Source organism: Callorhinus ursinus, unplaced genomic scaffold, assembly GCF_003265705.2.
Source record: "Callorhinus ursinus isolate GAN/ISIS: 27379988/994484 unplaced genomic scaffold, GSC_fseal_2.0 scaffold45, whole genome shotgun sequence".
Lineage (NCBI taxonomy): Eukaryota > Metazoa > Chordata > Mammalia > Carnivora > Otariidae > Callorhinus > Callorhinus ursinus.
In genome coordinates this window covers 5,342,183-5,358,432 of record NW_027397107.1, presented here as the reverse complement: position 1 = coordinate 5,358,432, position 16,250 = coordinate 5,342,183, and the positions used below count along the sequence as shown (strand labels likewise).

The window sequence follows — 16,250 nt, the reverse complement described above, 5'->3', positions numbered from 1 at the left end:
AGGACCTTCGGCCCAGGCAGGGCCTCCTGTGCTCCACTCTCTCCTGACTAAGGTCCAGGAGGGAAGTGGGACGCCAAGCAGGTCACCAAGATAACTTACAGCTAAGAAACGAAAGGTCTCCAAAAATGAGGCACTAAAGCTCCAAAGAGGTGCAAAAATCCCACGTTAAGACTTTCTGGCCAAGCAGCCTACCTGGGGAAAGTCTTGAAAAGTGAGGCCTCCCTAATATTAACCACAAACGGCTCCTATATTCTCACCAGTAGAATGTCTGACCATTCTCTTGTTGGCCCTAGATTTTGGGATATTATCCAGTGTTGGCAACTTAAGTGGCAGAAGAATGGCATCTCATTGTTCTAATTTATATTTGTAACTGGGGAGATTGTGCGTTTTTCACATATTTGTGGGCCATTTGTACTTCTTCTTCTGGGAAGAGCCTGTCACAGCCTCTGTTCATTTTTCTACTGAGCTGGTTTTCTTTTCTTCTAAATGACTGATATAGGTACTCTGTATTATGGATATTAGTTCTTCGTCAGATATTTTTCTCTGTTATTTGTCTTTTAATTTTGTTTATGTCACCTTCTGCAGAGTTTTACAGTTTCACAATGTCCCATGCATGTCTCTTCCTGCGGCTTCTGTGTTTCATGTCGTGCTTAGAATTTCTCTCGCTGAGATGATTCAACTGCTGCTTCAGACGTTCTGAGAAATGACGGCCACAAGGCTTGCAGTGGCAGCAAATCATGCTTATTCAAAAGAAAATGTTTATTTTAAAAATAAGAACTGTCACCCCAAGCATTTATTCAAATATTAATAGTTATGGGTAAAAATTATAAATGGTATAACAAAACTAGCAGCTTTATATTCACAGATGGTGAGATGCTGACAAACAAGAAATAAGATCTATGTACATTGAGATTTGGTTGTTATGAAAATGCATATGAAGGCTTAAGAAACGGTCTATTTATAGGCTTTGGTGGAGCCATAATCCCCAATTTTCTAGTGGCTCCTGATGCTGCTTGAGAACCCTGCACAGAGGAATGGGGTCCAAATATGTTGGAGGATTTACTTTTAGAAGATGTCTTTCTGCACACGGTGGACCCCCTAAAAGGTGACAAAGAAAAGAGAATTAAAATGTTAAATAAAATCAGAAGTGAACTTGCTCTCCACCTGCGCAGAGCTCTATAATCAGTCTGCGATTTTCCTTGCTCTTCTGTGTCTCTGTGCATTTCCTGCCTATAAATCCCCTGGAAGTTTCCTTTACAATTCAAGGAATAAAGGACTGCTGCCCTTCTCGCAATTCTGTCCTCAACTTGTCTTCTTAAAATGGCAAGGACTGTTTCTTAATTTTAGGACTTGAGACCAACCCCCTGTGCCTGCTCCCCACCCACACCATTACGGCTGAGAGATAAACCCCTCCCTCTGGACAACAGAGCCCAGATCCACAGTGCTCCATCTATTCTGCCCAAGGAAGGGAGAATACCTTGATTTAAGGTCCCAGATGCCCGGACGATAGACACGGTGGAGTTACGGTGCTTGCCCAGCTCAGAGAAAGGTAGCTTTGTGGCTGAGTGGAACTGGGGTCCTGCTTTCTGCCTAGTGGGGTGGCAGCAGAGCACAGAGGGGAGACTCCTCCAGGTCAGCAGCCCCAGCGCCGGGAGGGGGGAGGGCGGCAGATGCGGCCCCCGGGGGAGGCGCCTGGGTCTGGCACCTTGTCAGGGTCGCCAGCAGCTCGCTCTCTTGCCCACTCTCCTCTCCTACTCGCTGCCTTTAAAACCAGGCAAAAAGCCCCACCACAGCCTATTACAAAGTCCTGCCAGCACCTCACTGCCCCCCACCCCCCGCCCCCAACCTGAAGATACCAGCTCTTTTTCTCTCCGCTATTGAAACGAAAGAAAAGAGCCACCGGGCTAGCATTTTACAAGGATAACGGGAGAAGCCTTTCCAAACTGCTCGGGTTATTATTCCCCATGGCTTGTAACGGGGCTGAGTCTGTGCCCAGAGTTAAATCGGTAACATCAGGGCCTGCAAGTGGCCTCCCATCTCTGAATGTAGAGGCCGGGGTCTCAGGGCCACCCATCTGCGCTTAAGGCATTCTGCTGGGCTGGGGGTGGGGGTGGGGAGTGCCTTTTTTAACATTTTTAAACTCTTGCTTGAGGGCAGTTTTACTGCAGAACTGGCAAAGATCTGCTGCACCCAGCCAGAGAAGCAGCCTTAAATTTCCCTACGCTGATTTCCTGCTGAGAAATTAAGCCCTGAGTGAAAACCTGCTGTTTATGTTGATTTACAGAACGAATCTGCCAACAGCGGTCTCTGGTGCCCAGGCCAACCATTTCACGCCCACTCTGAGAGCCCAGAACACAACTGGTTCATTGTGTGTTATTCGGAAGATGTAAAGCTCGTAAGGTAGGGCGGGGAGTTAAGGTCTCTGGCACAGAGCCACGGTATTCCGGGGTTGCCTCTCAGCCAGGTGAGCAGCCTGGAAGTGGTGGGAAACGGTCACAGTGGTTCAGCGGCGACAAGGGGAATGCAGCACGTGCACAAAGAGGCTGCTACCGAGGGTCAAAAAAAAAAAAAAAAAAAATTACAAAACTCCCTGGTTTTGGGCCAGAAGGGATTAGAAGAGAATCCCATGGTAAACACGTAGGTTAATTAACAACTAGCATTCAAATCAGTACTGGCTTTTGGGGAAGTGTGAGTTTTACTACTTCTTCCTAGATTAGGCTCGAACCCACAGGGGGAGGTGCTTCACTCTTACAAACAGAAATTGGAAAAACTGCAAAGGGAGCCAGGGGCAATGAACACTGAAATATGGCGTGCTCTGTTCGAACAAGAAAGAATGGGAAGATCACAGTCATGTGTAAGGGAGCTCCACGGGCAACGTGCAGAAGTGAAAGCACCCTGGGTGGGCGCGGGAGAGCCAGAGGCCGGTCCTACCCGGGAAACTGAGACCCAGCTGGGAAAAGCCTCACACAAGCCTTTCCCAGGCCAGGTCTCAGCTTCCTCATCATAAACCCCGGGGGGGGGGGGCTGGACCAGACGCCCCCCCCCTTTTTTTTAAGATTTTATTTATTTATTTGACAGAGAGAGCGAGAGAGCACAAGCAGGGGGAGCAGAAGAAGGAGAGGGAGAAACAGGCTTCCCTCTGAGCAGGGAGCCCGATGCAGGGCTCGATCCCAGGACCCTGGGATCATGACCTGAGCTGAAGGCAGACGCTTAACCATCTGAGCCACCAGGCGCCCCCAGACGCCTTTTAAATTCTCCTTCTACTCCCTGAGCTCCTGAGGAAATGAGTATTTCCCAAAACAGAGGAATAAATGAGGAAAATAAGAAAATGTCCCCACTGAAGAACATCTGCTGGTCACTTGCGCATGAAAAACCACAGAATTAAACTAACATTTACTAATGCCTTTAATTTCTGTACCCTGGCAGAAGGATTAGCACATACAAGATGTTTGTTTATGGGCTTAACAAGAAAATGACAATTTGGTAACATTTGCCTTCCTTTCTCTTCCCCCACTCAATTTTTTTTTTTTTAATCACCCAGAAGGAAAAGAGGTAGAAAAACTGCAAAAAAAAAAAACAAAAAAAAAAAAAAACACAACAGCTTGCAAAAGTTTACTGAGGACTTGCTTCCTTTTTCCTGTAAGCATTTCTGTTAGGTTATGCGGTTACTCGGGGGGCCACATTCTCCAGGCTGACGGGATGGTCCCGACCCTGCCAGACCTTGCTCACCTACAAGGCAAGGGCAGTGCAATTATGAAGACATAAGAACACTGCACGGATCATCGGCCAGGACCTGACAGGGCCCCGGTCCCCGCTGGTGTGCAGGGAGTGCCCCAAAGGTGCCGCATCCCAGCCCCGGGGCCAGGAAAATGTGGGAGACGGGAGGTGGAAGACATTGCCACAGCCCCTGGAGGCCTGGCTTAACTGACCTTTTGGTTTCCTCTTCTCTGCTACCCTGCACAGGTTGGGAGGTGGGTTTTCCCAGGTCTTACGGAAGGGCAGGGAGCAGAGCAGGGCCTGGGGGCAGAGGCCCGGAGATGCCACACCAATGAAAGCAGTGTAGCAGGTACTGATGGAATCATAAAAGCAATGGAGAAACAAAACCCTTTGTTTACTCAGCTAGTATAGGATTTGTAGCATTTTAGGTGGAAAAGTCCCTTAAGAAGAGAAATTATAGGCCACCTGGGTGGCTCAAAAGGCGGAAAAATCCCTTAAGAAGAGAAATTATAGCCACCTGGGTGGCTCAGTCATTGGGCGTCTGCCTTTGGCTCGGGTCATGATCCCAGGGTCCTGGGATCGAGCCCCGCATCGGGCTCCCTGCTCAGCGGGAAGCCTCCTTCTCCCTCTCCCACTCCCCCTGCTTGTGTTCCCTCTCTCGCTGTGTCTCTCTCTGTCAAATAAATGAAAATCTTTAAAAAAAAAAAAAAAAAAGGAAGAAGAAGAGGAGAAATTATGAAGAAAAAAAAATTTTTTTTCAAAGGTAACCTCAAAACTGGAGACATTTTGGCAAAGTAGACAACTTGAATGATAACTTAGGAGTAAGAGATTTTAAAAAATCTGAAAAATGTTTCTGTTTTGGATTCAGTCTTAATCATTACTCCATTCACTAGAGAGGCAACATTTAACAGTGAGTGAACTTGGTGCCGCCTCGCAGCCCTGGGGCAGGACCTACCCTTTGGTCTTGGAGCCACCAAAGCTGGTTTTCCTCCTCTTAGGCCTTTGGGAGGCTGGCATTCTCTTCCTCTTTCTTTCGTTTTTCGTTTTATTTGCAAAGTAGTGAGAAGATACGGGTGTTCCCTCATCGAACTCCTCAGCGCCGTTTCTTCTGGTGCCTCTGTGGCTGCCCGGGCTTCCCCGCGGGGAACCGTCCTCAGCTACAAATGGACAACGCAGACGTTTGTCCCTGATGCTGTGGAGGCCCACGCGCTGTGAATGTCCACGTGGAGGAACACCAGCAGGGGTGCAGTTGGGCAGATACCCAGCTGCTTTCCTGGGGGCCTCCTGCCACATGGGTTCAAAAATTCCGCAAGAATGGACGATTTCTTTTATGTCAGAGCCCCAGAGTCCTCAGCGGAAATTTACTTTTAATGTAAGGAGATCAGAATTTGTTAAAGAAGCTGGTGAGATATATATAAAGTAAGCCCTATGCCCAATGTGGGGCTCGAACTCACAAACCTGAGACCCAGAGTCACATGTTCCACTGCCTGGGCCAGCCAGGCGCCCCAGAAATTTGTGAAACTCTTTAAGTTAACTAGCGTCATCAAGTGTCTGTTGCACATGGTCTGTGTCCCTGTTATCGCTTGGGCAGTTAATCCTGCTAAGCTCTTTGAAAAGTATCAGTGCTATATAAAAGACAATTTTATTTATCATTTAACACAGGCTGGAAAAAAAAAAAAAGCCCAATATAAGAGAAACGTAACAAACTATGCTCTGTACTTCATGTTTGAGCAACGGCTACGTAGCAAACGCATGCCAGAAAACCCTAGACCCTATCATACTCTTCAAACACAAAAAACGCTTCTTCTTGTTCCGGTTGGGAACATTTCCCATACCATGCAGGAAACGGGTCGGGAGGAAAGTGCTAGTTTGCAAAGAAGGTGGTAACTTCCACGAGTATTGGCATCCTAAGGCACCTAAAAAGCATGAAACCTCCTTGTGGGTCAACAGGGATCCCGGCTCCATTCTCAAAGGAAGGTATTTTGGGGCTGGTCTGGCTCCCCCTTGGGCTCTGCTACTGCCCGACCCGAAGGGCCCTAATCCATGGGACCCCGTGTCCGCCCAGCGCTGGTTCACACGGGGAGGCAGTGAGGCTCTGGCAAAGCTGCCAGCCCGTCATCCTAGCTGTGGGGCTTGGCAATAAAAAGGCTATGAAATGGGGTGTTGTGAGGACTGAATGATACAAAACAGGCCAGGCTCTTGGCACGGCGTCTGTCCCTCAGTAAAGTGGGAGCGATCATCACCACACTGTGGGCTCTTTCCACAGAGCAGCCTGTCTTATGTGGGCAAAAATCCCCTTCCAAACAAGTTACTACACTAAACAAATGTTAAGTTCCTATCAATATTCAAAGCAAGGCTCTTAATGGAATAATTACCACATAGAGGAATTTATAAAAACCCCACTTTTCAGCACTTTGTTAATGGATAAAAAACGGAAGAGGAGGGACAAAACTTGAAAGAAACGCTCACTCATTCCTCATTCTGCTTACCTTTTCCAACAGCCTTGGGAAGAAACCCCCGCCGTTTGTTACAGAAACGGGAGAAACACTGAACTTGGCTTGTCTATTGTGTCTTACTGCATGGCCATGTGCGGGAGGAGGGCATGGACCTCACTCACATCTCCTACAAGATCTGTCTCTCGATCTTCTCGAAGTTAATGCTGTCTCTCGCTCAGTGAGGAGGCTCACAATGAGGGGCCACATGACGGGCCCACCGTAACCCTTGGGGCTGTCTGCTAACGATGCGCGCCCTTGGGCAGATTCCTTCTGATAACCATGATTATCTAGCATTCCAATTGCACATTCATTTTCCCAAAACATTTAAACTCTGCTCTTAAATTTTATCTTTAGACACGCTTGTCAGATAACATGTTCCTCCCGCAGATAAGGAAACCAAGCACAAAGAGGGTATTTGTGGACTGCCAAGGATAGCAGAGTCGAGATGGGAGTCCTTGGGCACTTGCCTTAACAGAATTGGAACTCCTGGGCCCAAAGATCCTTCTCTGGGTCCTACCAGCAGGTCCAGTCACGGGCGTTCCCCAGGGGGGCCTAAGCGCCAGTGTCCTCTAAGAGGTGCCTGGCACAGCACCGGGACTGCTCTGCACTTGAATGTCAGTGTGACAAGGTGGAGGAAGCATTAACACAACCCAGAAACCACAAAATTCTAATCCAGTGAGATGCATTGCTTAACATTCAAACAGGCTTTTAGAAAACACAGAGTTAGCTGTGTACCGAACCTGGCAATGTCCACTCAGAGTATTTCTGTAATACTGCCATCACTTCTGCACCATATTTTTCCAGTTTGTCTTCAGTAACACCATCAATTTGAAGCAAAACCTCAGGATCAGAAGATAAAGATTCTGTGCATGGGCATAAAATTAGGAATTTAAATTACCACCCATAGAAAACCCACTGAATTCACACTCATTCACTCATTCAGCACATGCCTATGAAGTGCCAACTCACTGCAGGGCACCAGGCACACGGGCCAATTTTCTAAAAGGCAGTGAGTGCTAACAGAGGCAGCCAACAGGCCTGGAGGACAGGAGCCCCTCGAGCAATTCCAGCAGCAGAGGTGTGTAAGTCAGGGCGGGGGCGGGGGGGGGGGAAACCGGAGGCAGGTACCTGTGCTACGCGCCTCAGAGTTTAACCAGACTTTGCTCTCGCCCGCTGTTCTCACAACAAAGACTTGTCTAGCTGCCACAGTGATGCTCCCTGTTTTTGGAGAACGCCCACATTTGTATTTCCCAGCTCCGACTGCTCCCCAGCACTCCAGACATGGATATCCTCTTCCATAAGGGCTGTAACTGAGTTCTTCCTCCGCCCCCAACCCAGCCCCGTGCTTCCTCCAGTCTCTCTGTGGGGGGGGGGGGGGGAGGGGGGCGGGCGGGGAACAAGTATTTGGACTTGAGCAAGTGGGGCCATTAAGAGTCCTCTGCATACAGATGGCCCATCAGTCTTGCAGCCAGACAAGCCTGTCATTTTAAAGATCACTCTGGCTGTCGCATGGAAAACGAACTATCAGGGAGAGAGGAAACTGGGAGGCTGGTGGGAGCCCCTGTGGGAGCAGGCAAAGATGCCGTGAACTAACAACTCGGTACTGGATTTGGACGGGAGAGCGATCCGGACACATTTCAGAGGCCGGGTCTGGCTCTGGGGCGTGAGGAGGTGATAATTCCTACTATTTGAGCAAAGAAAGAGCCAATCTCAAATTTGTGATTTTCACATCATTTCTATGTTTAGAGGAAAAGGAACAGACCTGTGGGACAGACCTGCAGCTTTAGGGAGGGTTAACGAAGATGAAGTTGGACAGGCAAGCAGAAATCTGTCCCTCTTCGAAAAAGCTGTTGGAGTTTTAGAGGACTCTGTGGGAGATTAAAATGTGTCTCCTGTTCATATCTGGAGTTAGAGACCAGGTAGGGAAGTCACTAATAGCCTAGAAACAAAATGCTGTATTTCCTCAATTCGAAGACACACCCCTTTCCACGCTGTGCCGTTCCTGAGGTCAGCATGCGTCTGACGGGCTGCTGGCCAAACGGCCGCCGCCACCCGTGCGCGCGAGGCCTTGTCCCGGCCGCCACACGAAATGTCTGCTGGAAGAGACTGAGAGAGTGCTGGAAAGATGACCGTGATGCAGAAAAGCTCAGGGTCACAGGGAACGGATTTGGCACGAATAAAGCCGATGTCTGCCTTTGAGGAAAAGGCCACAATTCCCTAACTTCTTGCGAGCCACAACCAAGTGCTTATGGGACCCGAAAAGGACGCCGGCAGCCGATGGAGCAGCGTTACATTTGCGTCCCCGAGAGATGTGCAGCCTCCTGCCGACGCCTTCTGGCATCATCGGGGGACACGCCACCATCGTATCAGAGCAGCTGGCGTGGGATTTGGTTAAAATGCCGGGGAGAAGACTGGAGTGTGCTAAAAAGTCTGTGTCACTATCGTTCTCAATGACACGAGGGAAAGACACGGACAGCCGAGTCCAAAAATAATTCCCAAGAGTCGGGCTTTGGCTATGAATTTCTCTAAGCACCTAAATCAACTTGCTTTGATTTTATGCGATTTTCATATATGCAGTTATTACATACAATAAAAATCTGTATTTAAATAAGTCAGAAACAATTCTTTCCATAAAAGCACTGTGTCAGTTTAATTAGCGTAATTTTTTCTTTCTTAATAGTCCACAAAATAACAGTGTCTGAAAACAGCATCTCAGAGTTGATGAGACGCCGTGATGACCTAGGGTGGTAGGAATGGGAATAGAACAGAGAGGAGGCATGCATCATGAGATTTCATGAAGGAGGAATGTAGAAGGTAACATGTACACTAATCAGTCAACTATGTGAAGGACTTATTTTATTTTCCAGGGGCTTTCCTGTTAGGATTCTGGTTTGAGCTGTCAGAAGCTATGGAAATAACTCAGGTCACCACGTATTTCTTAACTCAAGATAAGCAGTGTGCTAGGTCTGGGTTCAAAGAAGCATGAAACAATGTCTTTTCATAAGGAACGTAGCTCCTTCTTGCAAAGACATTTGTACTTAACATAGCCAAACATCATAAAGCAGGCAGAAAATGGAAGACAAAATCTCTGAGTGACAGCTGGTATTAGAGGTTACAATTATCCAAATCCTAACATCCGGCATTAGAGGGAGAAGTATAAAATTAAAACTACGCTGTGTGTCCGAATAACACAGTATTGCTATGTATCTTATTATTATTTTTAAAAGATTTTATTTGTCAGAGAGAGAGAGAGAGAGAGAGAGAGAGAGAGAGAGAGAGAATGAAAGCACAAGCTGGGGGAGTGGCAGGCAGAGGGAGAAGCAGGCTCCCCACTGAGCAGGGAGCCTGATGCCGGACTCGATCCCAGGACCCTGGGATCATGACCTGAGCGGAAGACACTTAACGACTGAGCCACCCACGCGTCCCACTGTATACATCTTAAAGACCATATTTCATCTCAAGTTTAAGTTGTTTCTTTGAGCTCTCAATTTAGAGATTAAATACAAATAATGAAAATAAACTGAGCTAGATCTATGCACTTAAAAAGTTCCTTAGCAAGATTAACTTTTGGCTTATTAATTCATGCCACGTAACAGAAGATTCACCCATACCTACCTGCAAGCTTCTTGAGAGTGACAGTATTAAAAATATTAAAGTAGTGAACACCAAAAACTTTTCCCAGAGATTTGCAGACTTCTGTCAGTTCTCCAAGACACTTCTTCACCACCTCTTCCCTCTGAGATATCTTTGCCACTAACGCTTTCTGTTTTTTCACACTGGTGGAATTTTCCGTTTCCATAAAGTCTACCTTTGTGAGAGAGAAAGTGATCACAGGTGTGGGTACACACGCACTTGTATCCAAATACAGGCTTCATTTAATTCTTAATTGCGTTTGTGTGCTTTTTTTTTTTTTTTTTGTATTTCTGTTATGCTAAGTAGCTATAGCAAGCCCCTTAGGAATCGGGGCTGTGCATTTCTCATCTTTACATCTCCAGTGCCTGGCACAGAACAGCTTCTTGATAAATGTTTACCTAATGAATGTATGATGATTCAGAGATCGGACGACCCGACTGAATTTACTTTGGCAGGTGCTACATTACTTGGGTTTGATTTTAAGCTCTCTTTCCAGATTATGAGGAACCGGGTACGTTCATGTAGGACAGTATATATAAATTCAGTATCCATAAGCTTTGGAGAATACCCTCTAATTTGCAGTAATATGTTTTTGCCCACTCACATTAAGATAATTAAAATAAACATTTAGAACCTCATACCTTTAAATGCCCATTTAGTACAGTTTGGGCTTTATTTCCCAGCATTACATAGGCAATCGGCTGGTCATTGGCGTTGATATATAAGTCTTCATCCAAAATCTTGTCAAGTATCAATTTTTTAAAAAGTCTCTCGGCATTGTGTCGTGAGTAAGTAGAGCCCTTTCCAAATATCCCCGACTGCATCTTTGCGTTCTTACTCCCTGGTAAGAAGGCCCAAGGAGTTAGATTAGTAAATGCAGGTATGTCAGAAGCCGCTAGTAGGAGAGGCTGAAAAAGTCATTTATGGACAGGTCTGGATAAATGGGGTAGATAATCTGTTCCACAGGAAAACCCACAGCACAAGTACACACCCATTTCCATAAAATGAGAATACGTGAGTAGAACTCTAAAGTTTCTACGGTTCTATGTACTTTTCCTCATCTTTTTACAACATGCAGTGACCAAAACCAGCAGCAAAATAAGGCTATCATTTTAGGATGGTGCACTTACAACTTATAAAATTACATTAGAGGGCGCCTGGGTGGCTCAGTTGGTTAAGCAACTGCCTTCGGCTCAGGTCATGATCCTGGAGTCCGGGGATCGAGTCCCGCATCGGGCTCCCTGCTCGGCAGGGAGTCTGCTTCTCTCTCTGACCCTCTTCCCTCTTGTGCTTTCTATCTCTCATTCTCTCTCTCTCAAATAAATAAATAAAATCTTAAAAAAAAATTACATTAGAGCAGAGAAATCAAAGAGAGAGTTGACATAAACTTTAAGCACTTCATATCACTGTGCTACATTAGGATAACTGTGCACTACTGATCTAGTTACAAACAAATCTGGACAACCATTTTCACAAATACTACGTCTGGTCCTATACTGAAAGCACTACTCGTGTGCAGTCCAATTACTGAAGCCCACACTTTTTGTGACCCTCAGGGAGGAAGCCTTTATAGACTGTAAGACAAAAATACATCACTCTCGGAGACTGCGTCCTTCCCTCCTCCTCCTACTGGCTGAAAGCACCACACTGGGCTGGATCTTTGGTCTCACATCCAATCTGCTGTAATCATTAATGTCTTCATTGTAAACGCAACTTTATTATAGCAATCTACTTAAGAAGCCTTGTGACGCTGATTATAATCAGAATTAACAGTTACTCTGGAAAGCTTTAGTTCTATTTTAAGAGTTCCAAATAATTACATTAGTGTAAATGTCAGATGGCTTCTGGTCACATATGCCTCATGATTCAAGTTTTCCTTCCTTTGGTGGTTTGTATCCCTGAAACATCACATTACAGGACTAGCCCTAGTACTGGGGATAACTAAGTAAGCTGGAAAAATAAATAAACTTAAATTAAATAAGGGGGGGGCCTGGTTTGAGTTCGAGCCCCACACTGGTTGTAGAGATTACTAAAAAAATAAAATGAACTTAAAAAAATAAAGCTGAACCACAATTTTCTTAAAAACATGAAAGAGCTAATGAGAAACTGGGTATGTCAGAAAAATGCTTGATTTAGTAATCTTTCTAGGAAACTACATGAAAGGTGCAATCAGAGATGCAGTTGAAGGTATATTTAAAAGGCCATTTATCACATCATTATGTATAATAGAAAAATATGTCCTTAAATAAGACTACTTAAATACATCTCATTAATATGATAAAATATAAATTACTAAAAACTACTTTAGAATAAAAAAATTAAGAAATGCTTATATCTTGTTATACAGAAATGATATAAATTATATGTACAATATGATAAATATGTGATTGTGAACCAATACTTGTATTTTCTACACACTGCAATGTGGAGTGATCACATATCACTCTTATAATACATTATTTTATCTGCAACCCCTTGTTCCTTCTGACTCCCAAAAGAGGTCCAAACTCAAAGGCAAAAATCCAGAAAGGGGGGCGCCTGAGTGGCACAGTCAGTTAAATGTCTGACTTCCGCTCAGGGGATGATCTCAGGGTCCTGGGGAGTCCCGGGATCCAGCCCCACATTGGGCTCTGCGCTTAGCAGGGAGTCTACCTCTCCCCCTGCTTATGCTGTCTCTCTCTCTCTCAAATAAATACTATCTTAAAAAAAAAGGAGGGACGCCCCGGGTGGCTCAGTCCCTTAAGTGTCTGCCTTTGGCTCAGGTCATGATCCTGGGGTCCTGGGATCGAGTACTGCGTCAGGCTCCTTGCTCAGCAGGGAGCCTGCTTCCTCTCCCTCTGCCCCCTCCCTGCTCGTGCTCTCTCTCTCTCTCTCTAATAAATAAAATTCTCCCCCTGTCCTCTGCCCCTCCCCCTGTTCTCTCTCTAATAAATAAAATCTTAAAAAAAAGAAAAAAAGAAAAAAGAATCCAGAAAGGGAAGACCAGCACTAAAAGTTGCTTTTGTCTGGAGGAAAGAGCAGATCCAGAAGGAATGGTTGTGGAACTGAGTAAACCACATTCCTACACCAATCTAGGTTATTAATGTTTTAAAAAATAAATGCACCTATTAATTGCTTTATCTGTTTTTTAAATTAAAGTAAGGTATGTACATGGGAAAAATAAAATATAGTACAGAAAGGTTTAGGATGAAAAGCAACATTCCTCTGTCCCACCCTTCCCTCCCACATCCTCCTCTCTTCTGGAAAGCAATCATGTTTTATTTTATTTTTTTTTTCATTTTAATTTTTAGTAATCTCTACTCCCAATGTGGGGCTTGAATTCATGACTCTGAGATCAAGAGTTGTGCTCTTCCTGGGGCGCCTGGGTGGCTCAGTCAGTTAAGTGTCTGCCTTCGGCTCAGGTCAGGATCCCGGGCTCCTGGGATCGAGTCCCCCCATCGGGCTGCCTGCTCCGCGGGGAGCCTGCTTCTCCCTCTGCCTGCCGCTCCCCCCTCTGCCTGCCGCTCCCCCTGCTTGTGCTCTCTCTTCTCTGTCAAATAAATAAAATAAAACCTTAAAAGAAAAAAATATATATATTATAAAAGAGTGTGCTCTTCCTACTGAGCCATTTGGGCGCCCCAAGGCAGTAATTTTTTTTTTTTTTTAAAGATTTTATTTATCTACTTGAGAGAGAGAAAGCACGCTCGAGAGAAAGAGTACACACAGGGCACAGAGGAGGGTGGGGGAGGGGCAGAGAGGGAGGGAGAGGAAGAAGGAAAGACTCCCAAGCCAACTCACGAGCCCATCTCAGGACCGAGATCATGACCTGAACGGAAGCCAAAAGTCGGATGCCTAACCGACTGAGCCAGCCAGGCACCCCAGTCCTGTTTTATTTTTTTTAAATCTTTTTTTTTTTTTAAGATTTTATTTATTTGAGAGAGAGAGAATGAGAGATAGAGAGCACGAGAGGGAAGAGGGTCAGAGGGAGAAGCAGACTCCCCGCCGAGCAGGGAGCCCGATGCGGGACGCGATCCCGGGACTCCAGGATCACGACCTGAGCCGAAGGCAGTCGCTTAACCAACTGAGCCACCCAGGCGCCCCCCAGTCCTGTTTTAAATAGCTTTTGTTTTCAGCTCTTCTGGTGGCCACCTCCACAAGGAACCTAAGCCCTTGCTGTCATTCCACTAGCCAGAGCTACTGCCTGACACTTACCTACTGACCCCCCACTACGTAAGATGAGGCTTCATCTCATTTAGACTACTCCCTATACTTCGCCTTGCCCCAAATTTGGCTAGTTATATAATATTGTTTAATCTATTGATTATTTTGTCAACTTAATTTTTATTTATTTTTTTTAGATTTTATTTATTTGACAGAGAGAAAGAGCGAGAGAGAGCGCGCGAACACAAGCAGCGGAAGCGGCAGGCAGAGGGGGAGGGAGAAGCAGGCTCCCTGCTGAACAAGGAGCCTGACACAGGGCTCGATCCTAGGACCCCGGGATCATGACCTGAGCCAAAGGCAGACACTCCACCCAGGTGCCCCTATTTTGTAACTTCAGACAGAACTTCTGGTTACTCTACCTTCTACATAGGAGGTTGTGAGCACCCCAAGCCTTTTATTTATTGTACTTTTATTTTTACATCATCAAGATTAACACACCCTGTCCTGTTCTCTAAACATATTTCAGTCTATGCGTTGACTCTAACTGTTGCAGCTTGTCAGCAGTGTTTATGACAAGTTTCCTTCCCTACTTAGAAGGTCCTGACTCCCGGGCAACCCTCAGGAGAATGTCTACCGCACCCAGACAATTGGACTGCTTTTTGTACATCTTATCAATTACTCAAAATCCTGTAACAATTTCCTTTGTTTTACATTTGACCTTGGCTCTCTTTGTATAATCTTTCCCATGGAATTTCTAAATGTCTTTCTCCTTCTGTTGAGAGTTAACATTTATATTCTTTACTGCCATCAAAAAATGTCATTTCTTATTCCTTCTCACGTTGCTTGGGACCTATTTTTCTTGACTTTGTTACAATTTGCACAGACTGCTTACTGCACCGTGGATCCGGGCTTTCTCTTCCCTGGACCCATGGGTCAGCTCCCCTGTTACGGTATCAGAATGAGGGCACTCACTTTCTTTGCCTTCTAGCCTCTAGGGTTGCTGATATTAATCACCAGTTTGGCTTTGGTTTCTTTCTTTCCAAAGTTTTCAGGATTATCTCTGAAGGGGTCCAGAATATGCCACTGTGGCATAAAAATTATTTTGAGCAGGCTTTTGAGTTCCTGAAACCTCTTATCGGCAAAAAAGCAGAGAGACCCCCCCCCGCCCCAAAACTCAACTGTCATAAATTCTCTCCCTGGGAGCAACCAAAGAAGACTAATTCTTATCATTGGAGATGAGAAGTCTCCATACCACTCCTAAACACTGTCACAAAACTATTCTATCTCCCTCTCATCTATTCTCCTAAGGGCCCACTCATCTTTCCAAAAAATCATTTGTTTTTCCGTGTTCTTCTCCCCCTCCCTTTCTGCTATTAAGATGGTATACAAGCCCCAATTTTAACTGGCCCTTTGAGTCACATTTTGATGAAATCTGTCTTTTGTCAGTTTAAATCACAGGTCCCCAACCACTAAATCTAACAGGATGGAGGAAAAGTTTTTCCTCCCCAACATCAATTTATTCTTGGTATTCTCAAATCCTATAAAGCATCTCCGTTGGCATTCAGTGAACATTTTAATCTGAAGGCTTTTTTCTCTTTCACTCAGGGAAATTTTCTTGTATCACTGATTTGATAACTCCATCAAAAATTTTGTCAGATTTCACATCTCTTTAAGACTTGATCTATATTTTTTCTCTCATATTTTCCATATATCTTTTTGCTCAGGTCTCAGAAAATTTTCTTGACTTTATCTTTCAACATTTCCACTAAATTTACTTTGTCAATCATTTAAAATTTTTTAGCAGCTCTTGGAATGCCTGGCTGGCTCAGCTGGAGGAGCCTGTGACTCTTGATCTTGGGGTTGTGAGTTTGAGCCCCATGTTGGATGTACAGATTACTTAAAAATAAAAAATTAAAAAATAAATTTAATTTTTTAGTTTTTTATTTTTTTTAAGGTTTTATTTATTTGTCAGAGAGAGAAAGAGAGCACAAGCGGGGGAGCGGCAGACAAGAGGGAGAGGGAGAAGCAGCCTCCCTGCTGAGCAGGGAGCCTGATGTGGGACTCGATCCCAGAACCCTGGGATCATGACCTGAGCTGAAGGCAGATGCCACCCAGGCGTCCCAAAAAATAACTAAAATTTTTAACAGCTCTTTCTCTTTGTTTCTTTTCCATAACATTCTATTATTACTTAAGTCTTTGTGAAGATTCTAAATTAGGAGTTTCTCCTCCATTCTCCCTAACGCTACTGCTTATTTTCTAAATTCT

At 45.2% G+C, this 16,250-nt stretch overlaps 1 protein-coding gene and 1 long non-coding RNA gene across 5 annotated transcripts in view; one reads left to right on the top strand and one right to left on the bottom strand.

Moving 5' to 3' along the window:
* Nucleotides 1-738: 738 nt before the first annotated feature.
* BLM (BLM RecQ like helicase) overlaps nucleotides 739-16,250 on the bottom strand; it is a 90,647-nt gene continuing 75,135 nt past the window's right edge. For 2 of the 3 annotated variants that reach the window (XM_025893016.2, XM_025893015.2), the window contains 5 exons: nucleotides 10,487-10,686; nucleotides 9,828-10,020; nucleotides 6,953-7,075; nucleotides 4,673-4,874; nucleotides 739-1,098 (listed from right to left, as the gene is read on the bottom strand). In XM_025893016.2, the coding sequence (XP_025748801.1) occupies nucleotides 921-1,098; nucleotides 4,673-4,874; nucleotides 6,953-7,075; nucleotides 9,828-10,020; nucleotides 10,487-10,686 (896 nt within the window). In that variant the 3' untranslated portion in view covers nucleotides 739-920. Of the gene's footprint in view, nucleotides 1,099-4,672; nucleotides 4,875-6,952; nucleotides 7,076-9,827; nucleotides 10,021-10,486; nucleotides 10,687-16,250 lie in introns of those variants that run through there. The other variant, XM_073882224.1, reaches the window with a different exon arrangement.
* Nucleotides 1,416-6,348, top strand: LOC141370799 (uncharacterized). 2 transcript variants are annotated; one of them, XR_012375162.1, is made up of 3 exons: nucleotides 1,416-1,549; nucleotides 2,285-2,400; nucleotides 6,219-6,348. It is a non-coding gene; the product is annotated as an uncharacterized lncRNA (long non-coding RNA). The 2 variants fall into 2 exon arrangements; XR_012375161.1 differs by lacking the exon at nucleotides 6,219-6,348 and adding an exon at nucleotides 3,079-3,239.